Genomic DNA, 22,784 nt, shown 5'->3' on the forward strand with positions numbered 1-22,784 from the left:
AATAATTACTGTTTAATAGACCTACTGATCAAGGAGAGTAATATTGATAATATTGGGAGGACGGTTCAATATTCTCGCGGATCATCCGTGACAATGTTCCTTAGTTGTTGAAAAGGGACTGGGGATAGAGGTGGTGGACCCTTTTTTAAAGTGGTTCTGGTTCCTGTTTCCTGTCCTGAGGAGGAGGCGATCTCTCCAGGCGTGCTGTCATAGGCTCAAAGAAAATTAGAAAATTGATTACCGGTAAGTGTAATCAAATTTTTTAATTGGTCTTTATTAAAAATATTTCTTCCTTTTTTCTGTACAGAGCTGATATGCTCCAGAAGCACCCTTTGGATTTATTGTCTTTTCAGTCATCTGGGGGCTCCTTATCTCTGCTCTTTTACCTCCTAAACACTCATTATAGCACAGTTCTTATCTTACTGATAAGAATGTGGCTTAAATAAGTGTTTATTACCTCTAAGTAGTTTAGAGATAAGGGTTATTAGATGACCGGCACAAAGTGAAAGTACCAGTCACACAGTTAGAAAAACAGTTAGCACTTTGTGACTAAACAGCTCAATATTTTTAATAAAGGCCAATTGAAAAAATAATTTTTAGCCAAAAATGAGCAACATGCAATCATTAAAAAAAATTGCCTCCGAAGGTGTATATAGCCTTTAAATGTGTCTGTTCAGACATCATATTTTTTTACTTACCATGGGTCAGTAAAAAAAATCACGGAGACGTGCACTACTTTGGTCCGTGATGCGGACCAGACACATCCATTGAAGTCTATAGGTCAGTGAAAATCAGACACAACAGATTTTCATGGAAGACAGATAGGAAATGCTCTTGAAATTAGTTTTCTAGATGAGCAATGTGCGTGGATTACGAATGACACACGGACCATCCACGGAGCCTTTACAAACGTCTTCACGGATTAAATAAGGACACTTTTTTAATGTACGTGATACTGACATGGAAATGTGAACGAGCCTTAGTGGTCTTATAGTGACAGCAGCATACATAGCTACGGGTAAACTCATTGCTGCTGTGTGGTAACAAGCAGCCTCTCTAAAAACAAACTGCACTGCAGGATTTGGAATGTTTTTTTTTTTAAATGTTTTAATAGTTTTGGGCATTAAATGACTGCTGGTGTGTATACACAGACAGCATCTGGGATCATGTAATCCTTCTTCTTCATCTTTCCTACATTCTGATATGAAAAATGTTTGACATCGTTTTATGAGATTCGGCAAGAATTTAGATTTGACACCATTTTGGGGAAAATTTGTGTCAGATTCAGTTTGTATAAAATCTATTTGCTAGCTATTTTATCCTACCACTGGGACCCCCACCGATCACCAGAACAGGGACTTAATACCCCATGGAGGCCCCACAAAATGAACAGAGCAGCCAAACATGCGCACAACTGCTCCATTTATTTCTATGAGAGCTTCAGAGATGGCAAGAAATTGTACTTGACTATCTCTAAAACTCCCATAGAAATAAATGGAGCAGCTGAGCGCATGCCTGACTGGCTGCTCCGTTCATTTTGGGAGGCCTTCCAAAATGATCCCTGTTCTCGTGATTGGTGGGGGTCCCAGCGGTAGGACCTGTGGAAAAGACATAACATTAAATAACTGGAATACTTTGGGCTAATCCTAAGGGTGTTATCCTAGCAGTCCCATGGTGTTCACCCTTTATCCCCTGTAAAGGGATCTGGACTTCGCTGCAGGGGAATCACCAAGCCACTACCTCCTGGAATAGTCTTTGGTTAACAGCTGACCCAAAGGGGTTGGCGACATTTCTCCAGGGCACCGAGTGGTCAGGCAAAAACATAGTCAGGAACAAGCCAAGGTCAGGGCAAGCAAAGTATGAGATTAATGGTAAACGGTCCGAAGTTAGGTCAAGCAGCGAAAGATCAGTATGGAGGTCAGGCAGCAGAGTGTCAGAGTCCAGTAAACAGGAAGAAGTTGATACGCGTGCAGACAAACAAATGCAGCACACCTTTGATGGAACTAGCAAGCTATGGAACCTATTGCTTAGGCACCTTCCCACAAGGAAAGTTGCCTTACAGGGCTTTTCCAAGATTTTTTAACTAATCGGTGGGGGTTTGACACTTGGGGCCCCCACCGATCTGGTGTTTGAGAAGGCAGTGTGCTCACAGTAGCACCACAACCTTCTTGCAGCTTTGCCTAGGCCATGTGATGTCGTGTTTGCTTGACTTAGGTGCAGCTCAGCCTCCATGAATGTGGCTGGGCTGTGATACCAAGCACAGCTGCTACCAAATGTACAGTAAGAAGGTTGCAGCACTACCGCGACTGCTGGTGCTCTCTCAAACAGCTGAGCAGCAGGAGTACCGGGTGTTGGACCCACACAATCAGTAAAAAAGTATTGGAAAACCCCTTTAAAGGGGTTCTGCACTTTCATTTAACTGATGATCTATCCTCTGGATAGATCATCAGCTTCTGATCGGCGGGGGTCCGACACCCGGGACCCCCACCGATCAGCTGTTTGAGAAGGCAGCGGCGCTCCAGCAGCGCCACAGCCTTCTCACTGTTTGCCGCTGGGCCGCCCGCCCTCTGACGTCACGACTTGTATCAACTAGAGTGGGCGCGGCTAAGCTCTGTTCACTTGAATGGAGCTTAGCCACGCCCACTCTAGTTGATACAAGTCGTGACGTCAGTGGGCGGGCGGCCTGGCGGTAAACAGTGAGAAGGCCGCGGCGCTGCTGTAGCGCCGCTGCCTTCTCAAACAGCTGATCGGTGGGGGTCCCGGGTGTCGGACCCCCGCCGATCAGAAGCTGATGATCTATCCAGAGGATAGATCATCAGTTAAATGAAAGTGAAGAACCCCTTTAAGTACACAAGGGTTGCCATATATTGGCTGGTAAAGATTAGGGTGCATGCACACTGGCCCTTTAAGAGCAAATGTATTGATTAATTCAAACATATAGATCTATTACATTATTAGAATTTTTTAGATTTTGGTTATATGTGGTTTTATTGCCATATATTTTATGTATTGTTATTATGTATATTGTTTTATTGTATTGTAAGTAAAATACATAAATGCCTTCACAGCCTGCTTATCTATATTATACATTTTCAGAGATTTGCTTTTCCTAGACATAAAAAAATACATTACAAACTGACCTATTCACTTCCATGGGAGAGTGTTGTGAGCATGCTCTGTGATGTGTGCTGTAATCACTTTGCAGGGAGATGAAAGAGGATCTGATATGTCACCATCATCTGTTGTGAATAATGTGATCCTGTGTTTTTTGCCTCCAGCTTTATTATAGAGATGTTTGCTTTGTTTGTGATGATAATAAGATTACTGCTGAGATTGCTCTACAAAACAAGAAATTTAAACCCATAGTGGCGTCTCAGTGCCCAGTGGGAAAATTGCAACAATTCAAATCTCTTTTTATATAGTAAAGGTGGGTTTACAAGGGCCAAGCTTAAAGAGTTTTTTTTTTTTGCCAAAAATGAGTAACATGCAAAATTGCCTCTGAAGGTGTACATAGCCTTTAAATGCGTCTGTTCACATATCAGTAACATAGAAACATAGAATGTGTCGGCAGATAAGAACCATTTGGCCCATCTAGTCTGCCCAATATACTGAATACTATGAATAGCCCCTGGCCCTATCTTATATGAAGGATGGCCTTATGCCTATCCCATGCATGCTTAAACTCCTTCACTGTATTTGCAGCTACCACTTCTGCAGGAAGGCTATTCCATGCATCCACTACTCTCTCAGTAAAGTAATACTTCCTGATATTACTTTTAAACCTTTGCCCCTCTAATTTAAAACTATGTCCTCTTGTAGCAGTTTTTCTTCTTTTAAATATTCTCTCCTCTTGTACCTTGTTGATTCCCTTGATGTATTTAAAAGTTTCTATCATATCCCCTCTGTCTCGTCTTTCTTCCAAGCTATACATGTTAAGGTCCTTTAATCTTTCCTGGTAAGTTTTATCCTGCAATACATGTACCAGTATTTTTTAACTTTCTGTGGGTCAGTAAAAAACTCACAATTCAGATCCCTTTTTATATAATAAAGGTGGGTTTACACAGTCCGAGCTTAAAGCTGATTGTCGGGTAGGAACACACACACATACACACACTATAATTTTCGGACTATAAGACACACCTAGGATTTGGAGGAGGAAAATATATATTTTTTTTTTATCAGACTTCTGATTAGACCCCAAATCAGACTCCCCATTCTTCATCAGACCTCAGATCAAACCCTAAAATCAGACCCACAAGCTCAATCAGCCTCAGATCAGACCCTTAGATCCCAAGCTCAATCAGCTTAAGTTCAGACCCCCCAGACGCCATCAGCCTCAGAACAGACCCTTTCACTCTCAGAACGGACCCCCATCAGACCTCAGATCAGATGTAAAAAAAAATAATTCACTTACCTTGCTGACGCTGGGTTCAGACCTGAGCGTTCGTGATAGAGCGCTCTGTATGCGCGATTGTGCGGGCGTTTGCAATCGCGCATACAGAGACAAGCGAACGCCCATTATCGCGCGTTTCCGCTAAAGTCTATGTATGGGAACGCGCGACAAGACGCCCCAAAGAAGCTCATGTTATTCTTGGGGCGTCGGGCGTTTTACAGCGTGATCGTACGCGCTGTAAAACGCTCAGGTGAGAACCATTCCCATAGGGAATCATTGGTTCTTGCCTGTTGAGCGTTTTACAGCGCGTAGGAGCGCACTGTAAAACGCTCAGGTGTGAACCCAGCCTTACTCCCGACGGTGCTGCCACTCCCTGCAACCTGGTCTTCTTCTGACCTGCGCTGGACTATTATTCTTTGACTAACAGCTGCTTATAACTTTGTGAATTTTATAATATATTTTTATATTTTGTTTCTTTTAAAATACTCTGCCTGCTACAGGTTCCTAAATCTTGGAAAAGAAAATGTTTTCATGTGTGGCCATTTTACTTGCTTCTTCATTGACATCTCCCTCTCAGCCCTTTATTGTCTTCCAAAATTTGCCTAATTTTTGTCTCATGATTCATATCGTCTCATCACCATGTCAAATATACCTTCTTCATCTTATTGTACACAACTCTCAGCAGAAATTCCTTACTCTTCTTATAAGCTTAAATTCATACATGTTTTACTGCACAGCGATATTTGTAGCTATGTATAGGAGGTTACCTAAACATCAGAAATGTCATAGAGTTTCTGTAGCTTTTTATTACTGATGATCTATCCTTTTGATAGATCATCAGCATCTGATCGGTGGGGGGTCTTACACCCTTAGGCCTCTTTCACACGGGCGTCAGTTTTTTTGCCCGGATAAGAGCCGGGTGCGTTGCGGGAAAATGCGCGATTTTTTCTGCGCGAGTGCAAAACATTGTCATGCGTTGCACTCGCGTGAGAAAAATCGAGCATGTTTGGTACCCAAACCAGAACTTCCTCATAGAAGTTCGGGCTTGGGATTGATGTTCTAAAGATTGTATTATTTTCCCTTATAACATGGTTATAAGGGAAAATAATAGCATTCTGAATACAGAATGCATAGTAAACCAGCGCTAGAGGGGTTAAAAAAATAATAATAATAATTTAACTCACCTTAGTCCACTTGATCACGAAGGCCGGCATCTCCTTGTGTCTCCTCTGCGCTGAAGTTGAACAGGACCTGGGGTGAGCTTCTCCATTAAATATCGGTTAAGGACCTTCGATGACGTCACTCCGGTCATCACATGGTCTTTTACCATGGTGAATCACCATGGTAAAAGATCATGTGACGTACCATGTGATGACCGGAGTGACGTCATCGAAGGTCCTTAACCGATATTTAATGGAGAAGCTCACCCCAGATCCTGTTCAACTTCAGCGCAGAGGAGACACAAGGAGATGCCGGCCTTCGTGATCAAGTGGACTAAGGTGAGTTAAATAATTTTTTATTTTTTTTAACCCCTCTAGCGCTGGTTTACTATGCATTCTGTATTCAGAATGCTATTATTTTCCCTTATAACCATGTTATAAGGGAAAATAATAATGATCGGGTCTCCATCCCGATCGTCTCCTAGCAACCGTGCGTGCAAATCGCACGGCATCCGTACTTGCTTGCGGATGCCATCCGATTTTCACACACCCCATTCACTTCTATGGGGCCTGCGTCACGTCAAAATCGGACAATATAGAGCATGCTGCGATTTCAACTGAACGCACAAGTGATGCGTTAAAAACATCGCTCATGTGCACAGCCCCATAGAAATGAATGGGTCAGGATTTAGTGCGGGTGCCATACGTTCGCCGCACGGATCGCACCCGCACGGAAAACTCGCCCGTGTGAAAGGGGCCTTAAAGTGAATGGGGCTGAGCCGCTCCCATGCCAGCGATAGTAGGCATGACGTCACTGGCCTGTGGAAAACAGCAAGAAGGCCGCGGCACTGCTGCCAGCGCCGCTGCCTTCTCAAACAGCTGATCGGTAGGGGTTCCTTTAAGGTGCTTGTATTGCATATACAGTATAAACACTAGGAAATGTGTGCAATTTGGAATTATCAAGTGTTTTATAAATGTTTAGCATTTTGATGGTAAATTGCAGTTTAACTGTAGGTAATGTTCTAGAAATCTGCATTAACACATAATTTGTTGTTTACTATTTCGGGCCTTGTTAAACTAGAATGTAAATGTAATATTACAATATTTCCTGTGATATTAAATAAAATCTCTGTTCACAGAATATTCACCTAGTGGCCAAATGGCTAAGTACTTTAGAAAAGCTATTAGAAAAGTACAGCAATGAAAGTCACCCTGATTACCGTGTGTTCATGAGTGCTGAACCAGCCCCAACACTCAAGGAACACATCATCCCACAAGGGATCCTGGAAAATGCTATCAAAATTACCAATGAACCTCCAACTGGAATGCTGGCAAATCTGCATGCTGCCCTGGATAACTTTGATCAGGTTAGTAAAACGTCACTTAATGTAGATCGTAGTTTCACTGCATAATAATGTATACAGTGTTTTATATAACTCACGCCAATATGTATCCACCAAAAATAATCAGGTTCAATGCACAGCAAATTGGGCCCATACAGAACAAGCATGCATGGCTGAACCAAAAATAAAGGTTATATTGCACTTTTATTTTATACATGGGATTTAAAAAAACATACATTAACCTGTTGGGGACACATGACGTACCGGTACGTCATGTGTATTTCCGATCACCGCAACGTGGCGGGCGGTGATCAGAACTGTGTGCCTGCTGAAATCAATCAGCAGGCACCCTGGGACAATGCGCGGGGGGGTCCTGTGACCCCCATGTATTGGCGATCGCGGCAAACCGCAGGTCAATTCAGACCTGCGGTTTGATGCATTTCCGGGTTATTCGGGTCTCTGGGGACCCGATAACCCGGAACAGGATGGTGATCGGTGGTGTGATAAAACACCACCAATCACCATCCTGCAATCCTGAGAGGTGATGGTGACATCACCTCTCAGGATCGATTCTGATTGGCTGCAGGGCGGGCGGGAGGTTTAAATTATTGCAGCGCTCCTATCCTCCTCCTTTCTGTGTCCGGGAGCGAAGAGAGAGGAGCCTGCAATTGGCTCTCCAGTGCCAGCACCCCATCTGTGCCCAGCACCCCCTTCTGACCCTCCACAGTGCCATCTGGCACTAAAAGGTATTTAGGGAAAGGTTAGTGAAAAAATAAAATAAAAAGAGTTTTAACTGTTGCATCACCCTAATCGGGTGTCTGGGGTCCACAGCACAGCTGTGTGATCCTAGACCCCCCAGGGGTGCTGCAGCTTGCCCCCCTTATTAAAAAAAAAATTCTGTGTAGGCACTCTTAGCGTCCAGCCACTGTTAGCACATCGCACACCCCACCGCTGATCAGCTTTGGACGGCTGATCAGCGAGTTTGAAAAAAAAAGTCTGCGAACACCCGTGCCCCCACACACACGCACACTAAATAAAGATTTCCACACACTCACACACACTCCCCTACGAGGATGACCCCACTTTCCTTTTGTCATCCGCGTCCTCCTCATCTAGCGATGATGATGAGCCCCCAAGGCGGCGGAGATGCTGCCAGGCGGAGCAAGGGGATCGCCATGCTAGGGACCCTGTGGCCCACACTAGTACGTGAAGCTCTGGGGCTCGTACTAGTTTTCTGGCCTACCAGTTAAGTCCACCGTAGCCCCCTACCAGTGAACTTGCATGGTGTACCCCAGAGCAATGACACGTACCCGGTTTGAGGCCATCCGGAAATGCCTGCATTATGCAGATAATACAGCATGTCCCCCCCATGGTCATCGATCACTTTGGGGCCAAATTTTTTGGAGGCCTATGTACCTGGAAGGGAGGTCGTGGTTGATGAATCTCTCATTGCTTTCAAGGGGAGACTCATTTTCCGCCAGTATGTTCCCTCTAAGCGGGGGCGAGGTATGTCGTGAAGCTGTGCAAACTTTGTGAGAGTACCTCAGGGTACACTTACAAGTTTTGTGTGTACGAGGGGCAAGATTCCCGTATTGAACCGCCAGAATGTCCCCCCACTCTGGGTGTTAGCGGGAAACTTGTGTGAGACCTTATGCACCCACTGCTAGATAAAGGTTATCACCTGTACGTGGATAACTTTTATACTAGTATCCCCTTGTTCCAGTCCCTCGCCGCCAGATCCACGTCTGCTTGGGGGACCGTGCGGAAAAATCAACGCAGCCTCCCTACCCACCCCCTCCAGGTACCTATCCCCAGGGGTGAGACCTGTGCCCCTACCAGTGGAAACCTGTTGCTGGTCAGATATAACGACAAAGGGATGTCCTTGTACTGTCCACAATTCACGGTAATGGCATCACCTTTGTCCCTGTGCGAGGTACCGCGGCAACGGTCCTCAAGCCCGATTGTATCGTCGACTACAATCGGTATATGGGAGGAGTTGATCTCTCTGATCAAGTCCTCAAGCCATATAATGCCATGCGCAAAACCCGGGCATGGTACAAAAAAGTTGCGGTCTACTTGGTACAGGTTGCCTTGTACAACTCTTTTGTGCGGTCCCGGAGCGCTGGCAACACAGGGAAATTCCTCCAGTTCTATGAGGCAGTCCTCAAGGCCCTGATCTTTTCTGACCGGGAAAGAGCAGGCCAGAGTTCCTCGACAACTGGAGGCACCCGGATCGTTCCTAGCCAACACTTTCCAGGTGTGGTCCCCCATACTGCTCCCCCAGTGTGTCACAGGAGGGGGATACGGAAGGACGCCACCACTTAGTGTGACACGTGCCCCGATCATCCGGACCTCTGCATTATTGGTTGCTTCAGGGAGTACCACACTTCCATGGAGTGCTAAATTTATAATCCCCTTCCCCAATTTTAATTCCATTTAGCCACTGACAATCGGAAAAAAAATATATATATATATATGGTTCTCAGACTTGAGACACTAAAACAAAAAAAAAAATTTTTCAAAAATATATTTTTTTAAAACTAAAAAAAAAAACATATACAGGGTGGGCCATTTATATGGATACACCTTAATAAAATGGGAATGGTTGGTGATATTAACTTCCTGTTTGTGGCACATTAGTATATGTGAGGGGGGGAAACGTTTTTCAAGATGGGTGGTGACCATGGCGGCCATTTTGAAGTTGGCCATTTTGAATCCAACTTTTGTTTTTTCAATAGGAAGAGGGTCATGTGACACATCAAACTTATTGGGAATTTCACAAGAAAAACAATGGTGTGCTTGGTTTTAACGTAACTTTATTCTTTCATGAGTTATTTACAAGTTTCTGACCACTTTTAAAATGTGTTCAATGTGCTGCCCATTGTGTTGGATTGTCAATGCAACCCTCTTCTCCCACTCTTCACACACTGATATCGTATCTTCACAGCATATGCTGTGAAGATACGAGATGTGCAGCACCTGAAACTACGGATACTGGAAGCCTGTGCTAGCATTTCTCCTGCGGTGTTGCTATCAGTGTGTGAAGAGTGGGAGAAGAGGGTTGCATTGACAATCCAACACAATGGGCAGCACATTGAACACATTTTATAAGTGGTCAGAAACTTGTAAATGTAAATGTTTCTGGAAGGTAGATTTTGATGGCCTTTTTTTTGGCACCATGTCCCATTTGAAGCCCCCCTGATGCACCCCTAGAGGAGAAACTCCATAAAAGTGACCCCATCTAAAAAACTACACCCCTCAAGGTATTCAAAACTAATTTTAAAAACTTTATTAACCGCTTAGGTGTTCCTCAACAGTTTATAGCAAATGGATATGAAATTTCAGAATTTCTATTTTTGGTAACCTTGCCTCACAAAAATGTAAAATAGAGCAACCAAAAATCATATGTACCCTAAAAATAGTCCCAACATAACTGCCACCTTATCCCGTAGTTTCCAAAATCGGGTCACTTTTATGGAGTTTCTACTCTTGGGGTGCATCAGGGGGGCTTTAAATGGGACATGGTGTAAATGAACCAGTCCAGCAAAATCTGCCTTCCAAAAACCACACGGCGCAACTTTCCCTCTACGCCCTACTGTGTGCCCGTACAGTAGTTTACGGCCACATATGGGGTGTTTCTGCAAACTACAGAATTGGGGCAATAAATATAGAGTTTTGTTTGGCTGTTAACCCTAGCTTTGTTACTAGAAAAAATGGATTAAAATGGTAAATTTCCCCAAAAAATTGAAATTCTGAAAATGTTATCTCCATTTGCCATTAACTCCTGTGGAAAATCTAAAGGTGGTTTCTATTATATAAGCCTTACAAAGTGACTTCAGACCTGAACTGGTCCTTAATAAGTGGGTTTTTGAAAATTTCTGAAAAATTTCAAGATTTGCTTCTAAATTTCTAAGCCTTGTAACGTCCCCAAAAAATAAAATGTCAATGCCAAAATGATCCTAACATGAAGTAGAAATATGGTAAATGTAAAATACTAACTATTTTTGGAGGTATTACTATCTATTATAAAAGTAGAGAAATTTGGAAATTTGCAAATTTTTCTAAATTTTTGGTAAATTTGGTATTTTTTTATAAATAAAAATGAATTTTTTTTACTCCAATTTACCAGTGTCATAAAGTACAATATGTGACGAAAAAACTGTCTTAGAGTGGCCTGGATAAGTAAAAGCGTTTTAAAGTTATTCACACATAAAGTGACCCTGGTCAGATTTGCAAACAATTGCCTGGTCCTTAAGGTGAAAATGAGCCCGGTCCCTAAAAGCATGAGGCTAAGCAAAGAAAAAACAAGTGTTTGAGCAAAGGGATGAATTTGGAACCAGCGTCACTTAGGTGTTATAGTCAATGTTAGAGAAAGTTCATCAATGAGCGTGTAAGCACAATGTAAAAAAATGGTCGTTGCGAAATACACACCCAAGATGAATGAACAAGTAAAGGTGGAAGTGCATGTATTGAAAAGTCCTATTTTCATCAATGGCTTTGGCTTATATGTATGAAATAAAGATGATACTACTTTCATGTCCCCAAATTTAGAATTTGGGGGATACTATATCTCCTTATGGAGTGTGTCTAAATGATGTGAGGAGTCTTATAGGCCAGGCAATGCTCCTCTGGAATTCTGGGAAGAGGGTATGTAAATTAGCTCTTAGCATCCTCTGCCTCTAATGCCACCAGATGTAAGGTAGCAATCCTATAACTCAGACCTTCAGACATGAACAGCTATATAATTATTATCCAAGTTAAGCCTCAAGGCCTGTTTAACAGTTTGAACGTTGACTTATAGGATAGCTGCCTTACATCTGGTGGCAAGAGCTCATTTGCATACCCTCTTCCCAAATTCCGAATATCACAGGTTTGTTTGGCAAGAAGTATCAGATATAAATGAAAAGATTTTCCAAATATGGACCATAAAAATATTACGGTTTCTTCTCCAGATTTCCTCTTTCATAAGGGAAAAAAAAAAATGTTATTTGCCTAAGAATATTCCTTGAGCATGCCATCGTCAGAAGCTGAGTGCAGTAGTGAAGGACACCAACCAAAGCCAAATTTCAACTCAAAATCTGGCAAACTGAATAAATCCTTGCCTTAACAACCAGTCTCCAAAAATCTAGTATCCTGTAATATTATTACGCTGAAGAAATGCATCCAGACCCCTCTTGAACTCTTTTAATGAGTTCACCATCACCAGCAATTATGGCATAGAGTTCTACAGTCTCACTGCTCTTACAGTAAATAATCCTCTTCTGTGCTGGTATAGAAACCTCCTTTTCTCTAGATGTGGACGATGTCCCCTTGTTATAGTTACAGCCCTTTTTTTCTAAAGAAATCTCTAATTTTCATAATCTTTCTGGGTAATGTAGTCAACCCATTCCATTTATGCACGTTGCCAAAACTCTTCTTTCATTTTGCTGTAAAGCTTTTGAATATGGTTGTAACTAGCAGGGTGGTAGACATAGCAGCAGTGATGTTCACTTACTGTTCATTGTAGACGATTGATGGGAATGTGTAAGGGGTAGTAGATATTTTTATGCAAATGAGTGATGGGCCAAGGAAATGAGCAAAGAGATGGGGACAGTTCCGCACTTACCAATAAAAGTGTTAGTGATTAAATGAAGTTCCAAAGTTTTACAACAGTGCCCCATAATGAGTTGTTATCCCCCTTGTTGTTGGGCTTATAGGAAGGGTTATAGAGATGCAGCCAGGGGCGTAGCTAAAGGCTCATGGGCCCTGGTGCAAGAGTTCAGGCAAAAATTTTAACGCCCCCCCCATGCCAAATTCTCAACCTAAGACATTCCCTCCAGTCCTACTGTTAAAGGGGTTGTCCTCTTTTTACTACTGATGACCTATCCTCAAGATAGGTCATCAATATCAGACCGGTGGGCATCTCCCGGCACCCCCTCCAATCAGCTGTTTTAAGAGAGGTCAGTGCTCATATGAGAGCCTCTGTTCAACTGCTCGCTGCTACAATTGCAGTGGTGAGCAAGTAAACAGAGCAGAGAAGGCAGCGCTCATACAAAAAAAAATAAGACAACCCCTTTAAAGACATACTTGGAAAACATTATATACAGCGCTACAGAACATACAGGGTAATACAGCACCATATACCTCTTACATCCAGTGATGTCGCCTCTGATGTAGATATTCTCTTTCCTCATCTTCTCCTTTCATACTAGACCGCCATGATGATTTCTTTTAGCCACGTCTTGTCTCTGCAGAGTTTAACCCCTATCCCGACCGCAATCTGTATATATACGTGATAGCTGCACATACCCCGTGCAGCTACCACGTATATAAACGTTCTGGCAGCTCTTTAATCCAAGCGCTGCAAAGCGCTGCAAAGCGCTTGGATTAAAGCTTCTGCCCCTGCCCTGTATGCTGTCACGGACAGCATACAGTGCAGTAATGCCGGCAAGGGACCAATCAGAGTGGCCCCTTGCCGGCAATCGATCCGATTGGTTAGTCTGTGCAGACTAACCAACCGGATCGCGGCAGTGAAAAAATGCCGGTTTCATGCTCTGATCTGCGCTCTGCAGATCAGAGCATGAAATCAGGTAATGTGTCCTCATAATACACCCCCCCCCCCGATCTGTGCCCCCGATCTGTGGCTGTGCCCCCCCTTGTGCCGCCTGCAGCTCATCTCCTAGCTGCCCTGATGCGGTCCTCCCCCTCCCCGCCCCATGCAGTCATTTTGTAGCCACCCCTCCTGCCCCAGCCTTCCTCAATATTGGCCATACCCCCCGATCCCCCCCCTTTCCAGCGCTGCCCCCGATCCCCCTGCTGTGTGTGATGGCGGCGGCTCCATTACTGAGCCGCCACCATCAGCAGAGAGTGTCAGCTCTATGCTGACACTCTCCTGTAACCCCATAGATGGCACGGTTGCGGCATCCATTGGGTTAACAGAGGGAGGGAGCTCCCTCTCTCAACCATCGGGGCTGCAGCGCTGTGATTGCAGCACCCGATGGTTGCCATGGCAAAGGTGTCCAGTGCTGCCACCTACAGGACATCTGGAAGTATTATACTTTGGAATGCAAAAGCATTGCAAAGTATAGTACAACTATCAGCCCCACTGGATCTTCAAGATTTAGGAGGGAACTGATAAAAAAAAAAGTGAAAATAATAAAAGTAAAAATAAATAAAAATGTAAATTAAAAAAAGAAATTGCCTTTTCCTATAAAAAAAATGAAAAAATTAAATACACATATTAGGTGTCACCACGTCCGTAACGACCGTCTCTATAAATATATCACATGATAGACCCCGTCCGATAAACACCATAAAAATAAAATAAAAAAAACTGTGCCAAAAAAGCTATTTTTGCCACCTTACATCACAAAAAGTGCAACAGCAAGCGATCAAAAAGGCTTATGACCCCCAAAATAGTACCAATCAAACCGTCACCTCGTCCCACAAAAAATGATACCCTATTTAAGACAATCGCCCAAAAAATAAAAAAGCTATGGCTCTCAGACTATAGAGACACTAAAACACTGTTTTTGGGGTTTTAGAAATGCTATTATTGTGCAAAACTTAAATAAATAAGAAAAAGTATACATATTGGGTATTGCCACGTCCGTAACGATCTTCTCTATAAAACTATCACATGACCTAACTCCTCAGATGAACGCTGTAAAAATAAATAAATGAAAACTGTTCCAAAACAGCCAATTTTTGGGTCAAAAAATCCTATGTACCCAAAAATGGTACCAATAAAAACCTCAAGTCTTTCTGCAAAAAACGAGCCCCTGCACAAGACGATCAGCAGAAAAATAAAAAAACATATGGCGTTCAGAAAACCAATCCAGCAAAATCTGCCTTCCAAAAACCATGTGGAGTTATTTTCCTTCTGCGCCCTGCCGTGTGCTCGTACAGCAGTTTACGACCACATGTGGGGTGTTTATGTAAACTGCGGAATCAGGGTAATAAATATTGAGTTTTGTTTGGCTGTTAACTGTCAATGTGTTAAAGAATTTTTTTTTATAAAATGGAAAATCTGCCAAAAAAGTGAAATTTAATCTCCATTTTCCTTTAATTCTTGCGGAACGCCTAAAGGGTTAACAAGGTTTGTAAAATCAGTTTTGAGTAACTTGAGGGGTGTAGTTTCTACAAACCGGATTCCAAAAAAGTTGGGACACTATACAAATCGTGAATAAAAACTGAATGCAATGATGTGGAGGTGCCAACTTCTAATATTTTATTCAGAATATAACATAAATCACGGAACAAAAGTTTAAACTGAGAAAACGTACCATTTTAAGGGAAAAATATGTTGAATCAGAATTTCATGGTGTCAACAAATCCCAAAAATGTTGGGACAAGCCATTTTCACCACTGTGTGGCATCTCCCCTTCTTCTTACAACACTCAACAGACGTCTGGGGACCGAGGAGACCAGTTTCTCAAGTTTAGAAATAGGAATGCTCTCCCATTCTTGTCTAATACAGGCCTCTAACTGTTCAATCGTCTTGGGCCTTCTTTGTTGCACCTTCCTCTTTATGATGCGCCAAATGTTCTCTATAGGTGAAAGATCTGGACTGCAGACTGGCCATTTCAGTACCTGGATCCTTCTCCTACGCAGCCATGATGTTGTGATTGATGCAGAATGTGGTCTGGCATTATCTTGTTGAAAAATGCAGGGTCTTCCCTGAAAGAGATGACGTCTGGATGGGAGCATATGTTGTTCTAGAACCTGAATATATTTTTCTGCATTGATGGAGCCTTTCCAGACATGCAAGCTGCCCATGCCACACGCACTCATGCAACCCCATACCATACCATCAGAGATGCAGGCTTCTGAACTGAGCGTTGATAACAACTTGGGTTGTCCTTGTCCTCTTTGGTCCGGATGACATGGCGTCCCAGATTTCCAAAAATAACTTCGAATCACAGAACAGTCTTCCATTTTGCCACACTTCATTTTAAATGATCCCTGGCCTGAGCTTGTGGATCTTGCTTAGAAATGGCTTCTTCTTTGCACTGTAGAGTTTCAGCTGGCAACGGCAGATGGCACGGTGGATTGTGTTCACTGACAATGGTTTCTGGAAGTATTCCTGAGCCCATTCTGTGATTTCCTTTACAGTAGCATTCCTGTTTGTGGTGCAGTGTCGTTTAAGGGCCCGAGCATCCAGTATGGTTTTACGGCCTTGACCCTTACGCACAGAGATTGTTCCAAATTCTCTGAATCTTCGGATGATGTTATGCACAGTTGATGATGATAGATGCAAAGTCTTTGCAACTTTTCGCTGGGTAACACCTTTCTGATATTGCTCCACTATCTTTCTGCGCAACATTGGCTTCTGAGAGACACTGCCACTCTGAGAAGCTCTTTTTATACCCAATCATGTTGCCAATTGACCTAATTAGTGTTAATTGGTCTTCCAGCTCTTCGTTATGCTCAAATTAACTTTTTACAGCCTCTTATTGCTACTTGTCCCAACTTTTTTGGGATTTGTTGACACCGTGAAAATTTGAATCAACATATTTTTCCTTTAAAAGGATACATTTACTCGGATTAAACGTTTGATCTGTCATCTACGTTCTATTACAAATAAAATATTGACATTTGCCATCTCCACATCATTGTATTCAGTTTTTATTCACAATTAGTTTAGTGTCCCAACTTTTTTGGAATCCGGTTTGTACAATAGGGTCATTTATGGGGGTTTCCACTATGTAAGCCCCACAAAGTGACTTCAGACCTGAACTGGTCCTTAAAAAGTGCGTTTTGGAAATTTTCTTAAAAATTGTAAGAATTGCTTCTAAACTTCTAAGCCTTCTAACATCCTAAAAAAATAAAATGACATTTCCAAAATGATGCCAACATAAAGTAGACATATGGGGAATGTTAAGTTATAAATACTTTATTAGGTATGACTTTCTGTTTTAGAAGAAGAGAAATTGAAATTTGGAAAATTGTGAATTTTTCCAAATTTTTGGTAAATTTGGGATTTTTTCATAAATAAAGGTGAAATATATTGACTCAAATATATGACTATCATGAAGTACAATGTGTCACGAGAAAACAATCTCAGAATGGCGTGGATAAGTAAAAGTGTTCCAAAGCTATTACCACATAAAGTGACGCATGTCAGATTTGCTAATTTTGACCTGGACACTGGGGCATCAATGACCCTTGGTCATGAAAGGGTTAAAAAACAGACATCTTACTTTCCTACTTTTCCATCATCCTAACCTTCTTAACACCCCATCCTGCCACCCCCAATACTATACTGCAGAAACAGTCCCCCTGAAAATACTGGTACTACACAGATAGTGTGCCAGTACAAAAAATACCCCCTTACCTTTCAGATCAGACCCCCATATCAAACCCCAGATGAGACCCCCCACATCTCAAACCAGACCCACTTTAGACCTCTGTCAGACCCTATATCAGACCTCCATGTCAGACCCCGCTCCAATTCAAGACCTCAGATAAGACCCCTGTTAAACCTGCAGACCTCCATATAAGACCCACATTAGACTTCCAGAACCCCAATCAGACCCCTATTAGACCTCTAGACCCCAATCGGACCCCCATTAGACCTCCAGACCCCATGAGACCTCTCTAGACCCCCATTTAGACCCTTTAGACCCTCAATTAGACCCTTAATCAGACCCTCCAGACCCCCATTAGATCTTAGATCAGACCCCCATTAGACCTCAGACCAGACCTCCAGACACCCATTAGACCTCCAAACCCCCATATCTGACACCCATTAGATCTCCAGACACCCAATCAGACCCCCATTAGACCTCTAGACCCTCAATCAGACCCCCATTAGACCTCCACACCCCCAATCATACCCCCATTAGACCTCTCTAGACCGCCAGTCAGACACTTTAGACCCTCAATCAGACCCTTCACGCCCCCAATCAGACCCTTCACGCCCCCAATCAGACCCTTCAGGCCCTCAATCAGACCCTTCAGATTCCTAATCAAACCCCCAATCAGGCCCCTAATCAGACCCCCAATCAGACCTCAGATCAGACTGTAAAATAAATAAACAAACTTACCTCTCCTGCTCTGCCGCTCCTCTCCTGGTCAGGCTGTCTTCCCAGCTCTCATCTCTTCCCAGGGCCCGCACTGCTGTCACCTGACCTCCTGCAGTTCTCAGGTCAGAGTAGGCTGTGTACGTCCTGACACTGCAGGCGGCCAGGGCACAGCAGCGCGGGCCCCGGGAAGAGCGAGCAGGAGGAGGGGTAAGTACTGTGCAGGGCTCACAGCGCTTTCTCCCCCTCCTCCTGCAGGCTAGTGAGAGCTTCCATAATGGAAGCGCTCACTAGTATTCCCTTTATAAGATGCACTGCAACTTATTAAGGGAAATATACATCACCACTGGCAAGGCCCAGTTGCAACTGCGACCGCTGCGACCCCTATAGTTACGCCAGTGGATGCAGCAAAATACAGGTTTATGTAAGAGGAAAATTCAAACATATTGTATTTTTCAGCAAGAGAATGATTCCAAAGTCACCCAGTTGTAATTGCATGTAATTAAAAATGTATTATAGCCACTGAGTTATTAAAAAAAATATATCTGTATGGCGCCACCTGCTGTTTGTTTTTCTTATTTCATTATCCGGCTCACTGAGATGGCTGCACATGCCCAGTTCATCCTTCAAATGCCTCCTGAGTTATGATAGGAAGAGCATGGACACGCCCCCTTAGCTGCAGCAGAAAAGACGCCCCTGAGCTGCCAGCTTGATATAAATCTAGCAGAGCAATGAATGGGGAGATCTCTGGATCCATGCGAGGTACAGGGCTGGTTCTAGCCTTGTTAGAAAGAGGTTGCCATGTACTATATGATGTCTGATTTTAATGTTTCACATTAGTCTTGAGATAACCCCCTTAAGTGTTCAATAAGAGTCCAGACCTTATTATCATCTAGAATATATAGCTGGACATACAATATGCCTTCTCTACTGGTTCTTATTGCAAAAAAGAATGCAAAAAATGGAAATGTCCATGTCTGCTTTCAATGTGATCTACATTTGTTAAAATAGTTAAAGGGGTATTCCCATCACATACAATGCGGGCATATCGCTAGAATATGCCCCCATTGTCTGATAGGTGCGGGTCCCACCTCTGGGACCTGCACCTACAATGAGTACGGAGCGGGGAAAGCGGTGACTGGAGGACCCCGGATTTCCCGGGGTCCGTCCACCACCAAGCTTTGTGCCCATAGAAGTGAATGGGAGCGCACCGCGCACGCGTGGCCCCTGCTCTCATTCATTTCTATGGGGCAGACGAAAATAGCCGAGCCAGTGCTCAGCTATTTTCGGCGGCCCCATAGAAATTAATAGAGAGCAGCTGCGCATGCGCAGTGCACCCTCCGTTCATTTACCTGCTCTGTTCTCATTGTAGGTGCGAGTCCCAGAGGTGGGAACCGCACCTATCAGACAATGGGGGCATATCCTAGCGATATGCCCCCATTGTCTGAGATGGCAAAACCCCTTTAAGAGATTTAACAAAAAAAACAGTTTAAGGAGGCAAATGCTTTTTTAAATAAGTAAATAAAACGTATTTGCAGCTTAGTCCTGATTATAACTTTTCTAGAATAATTTAAAGGGGTTGTGCAGTGGCATGACATCGATAAACTATCCTCAGAATAGGTCATCAGATTGGTGGGGTCCGACTCCCGGCACTGCCGCTGTTCAGCTGTTTGAAGAGGTCGCAATGCTCATGCACTGCATTCTCTTCTATGTTTACCTGCTCTCTGCCTCCATTGTGCAATGCTGTGAATTTACAGCTGTACGTCCCATTCACTTGGACCCCCACCAATCTTATATTGATGATCTGTCCTGAGGATAGTTTATCAATATTATGTCACTACACAACCCCTTTAAGTGTAATTCATGTTAGAAGCTTAGTGACTGCTAGTACAGTATTTGCTTTCTGGGATGGAATAATTTTCCTTTTTTTAATTTATATATTAGTTATACAGTATATAGAAAGACAGATAAATAGAATTAATGATCTATATATTTGATATATATATATATATATATATATATATAGCCAAGTAGATACATAGATAGATAGGTAGCTAGATAGATAGAGTATAAGAAAGATTTATATTATTTTAGATATTGTAGGTACATGGATAAGATACTGAGTTAATTATATAAATCTGATACTGATGAGAGATATATATGTGCACAGCTAGGCATAGATAGATCAATCAATAGATAGATCAATAAATAATATAGATAATTGAGGTAGATAGCTATTAGATAGATAGACATATCAATAAATAATAAAGATAGATAGATAGATATGAGATATGTACATAGTAAGATATTTTAAAGCTGCAAGATAAATGGTCTTAAAATGTAATATTCACGTCTTACCCCCTAACGAGGTAACTTGATAACATTATAATTAATATCTAACTGTTGTTGACAATTGATTTTCCCTTGATAACAAGACAGAAGTACACAGGAATATTGATTTGCCTTTGTGAGTTGTGACAATATAATATAACCACTTACAAATATTATATAGCTTTTAACCATACAATAGATGCAATGTTATCTAAAATGCCCACAATATTATAATTCAGGGGGGAAATCGACTTGTTATTGACAGGTTAGTAAAGAAAGGTACTCTGCTTGCTCTCTTGCAGAACATCCTTGACCAGTGCACCCGTGAACAAGAGTTTAAGAGCATTTTCTTTTCATTGTGCTATTTTCATGCTTGTGTTGCTGAGCGGCGTAAATTTGGCCCCCAAGGGTGGAACAGAAAATATCCGTTTAACATTGGAGACCTCACAATATCAGTGAATGTTCTATACAACTATCTGGAAGCAAACTCACAGGTATGGTGCCTCATAGAGATACAATCTATTGTGTAGTTATTTTATGCTGTAGTATAAAGCTGCTTTAAAATCTGTTGTGCATCTGCAATATATATAATGTATAGATAAATAGATAAAAGATAGATAGATAGATAGATCTATATTTACTAAATACAATATATATAACACTATATTTAATAATTAAAATATATTAGATAATAGATAAAAAGATAGATAGATAGACAATACATAGATAGATACTTAGAAAGACAGATGATAGATATACAATAGATAGATTACAGATGGATAAAAGAAAATCAGACATTTGATTTCTTCCTTGCACATACTGTGTATTTATTTCCTTAGATTTTTTTCAAAGTGATGTAGCTGAACTGTATTTGTTATTTGGTACAAATCAGTGTGATATTGTACAGTTTTGTAGGTCCATAGGTAGAGCTGATACATATGAACTTTTAGTTATCATAATGCACAGAAGGTACCATCCCAAAAAGTTAAATGACATATCCAGCTCTGCTACATCTGTGTATTTCAGATAATAAATATATCATACAGTTAAGATAAAAAGAATAATACAAAACTTACACTTTTGCTGTTTTACATGCTATAATATTATTCTGAAATGTGTTTTGGCCATCACATCAGCCTGATTTGCAAAATGTATTGTATTGTATTGTGTACATTGATAGTGAAGGAGCAGACTTAATAGAGGAATCTCCTTTGACAATGTGTTGAGAGAGAATGTTAGTGAATGTCAGTAAGAAACAAACAAGTGTAGACCTTTAATAAATATAATGTCTTAATATCAGGTGCCATGGGAGGATCTTCGATACCTGTTTGGGGAGATTATGTACGGTGGTCACATCACTGATGACTGGGACAGACGACTGTGCCGAACATACTTGGAGGAGTACATGCAGCCCAATCAGGTAACTGCGAGTCCCATTAAAATACAGAGTCAGAGCTCCCTCTTCTGGGATCTGAATCACTCAGGTTCATTTTCTTCATTTATGAAACAAGCACGATGCTAGACATGTCTTTAGTGTTGAATTTAGAGGCATAGTGCTAGTAGATGTAGAAATGTGGAGCACAATATAGCTGATCCACATTTATCTTACTCAATTTAAGACAAAAAGCAAAAGTACACGTGAACATAAAACACTCACAGATTTTTATGGACTAGAAAAGATTTCATCCTTGTTAGCACTTCCAACAATTTCATATTCCATGAAAGGGAACACTGCATTTTTTTTGTGTGTTGCAAATGTGCATAATGCACTGGCCCAGATTTACTCATCCTGTAGATGGCGTAAGCTTAGGCTGTTTAGACCTGCACCAGATGTATCACAGGGGCTAGGGACGGACTGGGAACTTGAAGTGGCCCTCAAAAAAATACTAAAAGTGGCCCCGTTTTGTAGTTTGATCCAAATTGTTGGAAGGCAGGGCCAGCAATACCATATTGTGAAACATTTATACCACCCCAACAGAGCCAAATATCACAGTCCATCACAAAATACTGCCAACAGCACAAAATACATCCCCAAAAACTTCCACTGGCGGTGAGGAGGGCTCAGGCGGCCCCCTGGGCATCGGCCCACTGGGAAACTTTCCTGTAAGGTCTATGGCCAATCCACCCCTGACAAGGGCTCAGGCTGGATGATAAATCTGGTGCAAGGACAGAGACTTTTCTGTGACTCTATACAAGCTATTGGTTGGCTTACTTTGAGACAGAATTTTACCCAAGAATTGTGGTGCAATTTTGCCACAAAATTACCCATCTTAGTTCTTGCCCCTTTACAACAAAGCCCCACACCTTTCTGCTAGACCATGATCCTTGTCAAACATGTAGGGGGAAAAAAAAGTCTAGAAATCCTAGATGTACCAAATTGCGTCAATTTGAGACACTTTTTAGACAGGTTTTTGGTGCAGACAGATTATTAAAACTGGGCCACTATGTTAAAAATCTTAGGGAGTACTATGACTGTGATACATAATATACAGCCTCATATAGGCTGCTATTACTGTTTCAGAAAATGTTTTTTTTTTTTTTTCTGTATTAATTC

General features: G+C 42.1%; 1 protein-coding gene across 1 annotated transcript in view; it reads left to right on the forward strand.

Annotated features, from left to right (window-relative positions):
- The window catches only part of LOC122945365 (dynein axonemal heavy chain 11-like), a 165,076-nt gene that overhangs the window by 95,616 nt on the left and 46,676 nt on the right, over positions 1-22,784 (forward strand). Inside the window, exons 14-16 of the mRNA XM_044304438.1 lie at positions 6,693-6,920; positions 20,533-20,724; positions 21,531-21,650. Coding sequence (XP_044160373.1) covers positions 6,693-6,920; positions 20,533-20,724; positions 21,531-21,650 — 540 coding nt within the window. The remainder of the gene's footprint in view (positions 1-6,692; positions 6,921-20,532; positions 20,725-21,530; positions 21,651-22,784) is intronic.

The sequence above is a fragment of the Bufo gargarizans genome, chromosome 8 (genome assembly GCF_014858855.1).
Source record: "Bufo gargarizans isolate SCDJY-AF-19 chromosome 8, ASM1485885v1, whole genome shotgun sequence".
Taxonomy (NCBI): domain Eukaryota; kingdom Metazoa; phylum Chordata; class Amphibia; order Anura; family Bufonidae; genus Bufo; species Bufo gargarizans.